At 47.3% G+C, this 1,537-nt stretch overlaps 1 protein-coding gene across 1 annotated transcript; it reads left to right on the plus strand.

Moving 5' to 3' along the window:
* The first annotated feature begins 235 nt into the window (after positions 1–235).
* Positions 236–1,024, plus strand: LOC126696237 (uncharacterized). Its single transcript, XM_050393007.1, has one exon. It carries the CDS (start codon positions 236–238, stop codon positions 1,022–1,024), a length of 789 nt encoding a protein of 262 aa, XP_050248964.1.
* Positions 1,025–1,537: the final 513 nt, after the last annotated feature.

The following is a 1,537-nucleotide window of genomic DNA, read 5'->3' on the forward strand; positions in this document are numbered from 1 at the left end:
TAAGTACAGAAGAGTAGAAGAAGACCAACTTAAGGGAAAAGGAAAGGCTAAGGTAATCTCTCAAGAGATGAGGGATTTCAGGTCGGACCGTTACAATAGTAACCGACCTCGGAAAGACTTCGTCGGGCAATTAGGTTCTACTAACACCTAGGTGGTTAATGCAGTGTTTCGGGAGCCGGTGCAGTAGGTATTGGAGAAGATAAAGAATGAGCCATTTTTTAAATGGCCAAACAAGATGGCAGGAAAGCCTAAGAGACGCAACTCGAACCTATATTACCACTATCATCAGGATCATGGGCACACGACGGAAGATTACAGGAATTTATGGGACCATTTGGAGCAGCTGGTCCGAGAGGGGAAATTGAAGCAACTCTTGCATCATTCCAGTGGTAGGGGAGGCCAAGTAGGCTCAGAGATGCGTGGCGACGCTTCTTCAAGACTCCCCCTTGGCACAATAAACGTTATCTTTGCCGCCCCAGGGAGGACTGGATCTTGTCCATCCAGGGTACTGTCGGTATTTCGACCTCCGGCCAAGGATAATTGCCCAGCGTTAAAGAGAGCCAGGGTGGACGTCCCCTTGATTTTGGGCTTTTCGGATGAGGATAAGGTTGGAACTATACAGCCTCATGATGATGCTCTGGTGGTCACACTAAGAATTGGTGGGTACAATGTAAAAAGGGTTATGATTGATCAAGGTAGTGTTGTTGATATAATGTACCTAGATTTGTATAAGGGGCTAGGTCTGAAGCCAGAGGACTTAACAGCCTACAGTTCCCCTCTGGTGAGTTTTGAGGGAATGATGGTCGCTCCAAAAGGACAGATTAGACTACCTGTGCAAACCGGTATGGATGTGGTGGAGGTGGACTTCATTGTTGTAGACGTTTTCTCTCCATACACGGCTATTATGGGCAAACCTTGGCTTCATACCCTGGGAGCAGTCTCTTCTACTCTACATCAGAAAGTGAAGTACCCATCTGGAGGCCAAGTATTGGAGATAGTAGGAAGCCAGGTTGCAGCTCGGTAATGCCTAGTAGCGGCTATACAACATCGGCCAGAGACAGAGACCTCGGCTACCACCGATAATGGATTATAGCAATTAAAACCCCCAACATTACCCTTGGATGTACCAGCCGACAAGGTAAAGTGTGAAGATTTGGAGAGGGTAAATGTTGCTGATGATCCGGAAAGATTCTTCCAGGTTGGGGCTAAACTGCCTTTGCAAGAGAAGGAGAGATTGCTAAAATTCCTCAGAGCAAATGTAGATGTGTTCGTGTGGAGCCCGTATGAAGCCCCAGGTGTAGATCCGAATTTCATTTGTCATCGACTCAACGTGAATCCTTCTGTTATTCCCAAAAGACAGCCACCTCGGCGACCATCAAAAGAGCACGCCGAAGTTGTCAGAAGTGAGGTGGCCAAGCTCAAGCAGGCTGGGGCTATCAAAGAAGTTTTTTATCCTCAATGGTTAGCCAATACGGTGGTGGTAAAAAAGAAGACAGGAAAGTGGCGAGTGTGCGTGGACTTCACGGACCTCAATAAG

This window comes from Quercus robur, chromosome 8, assembly GCF_932294415.1.
Source record: "Quercus robur chromosome 8, dhQueRobu3.1, whole genome shotgun sequence".
NCBI lineage: Eukaryota > Viridiplantae > Streptophyta > Magnoliopsida > Fagales > Fagaceae > Quercus > Quercus robur.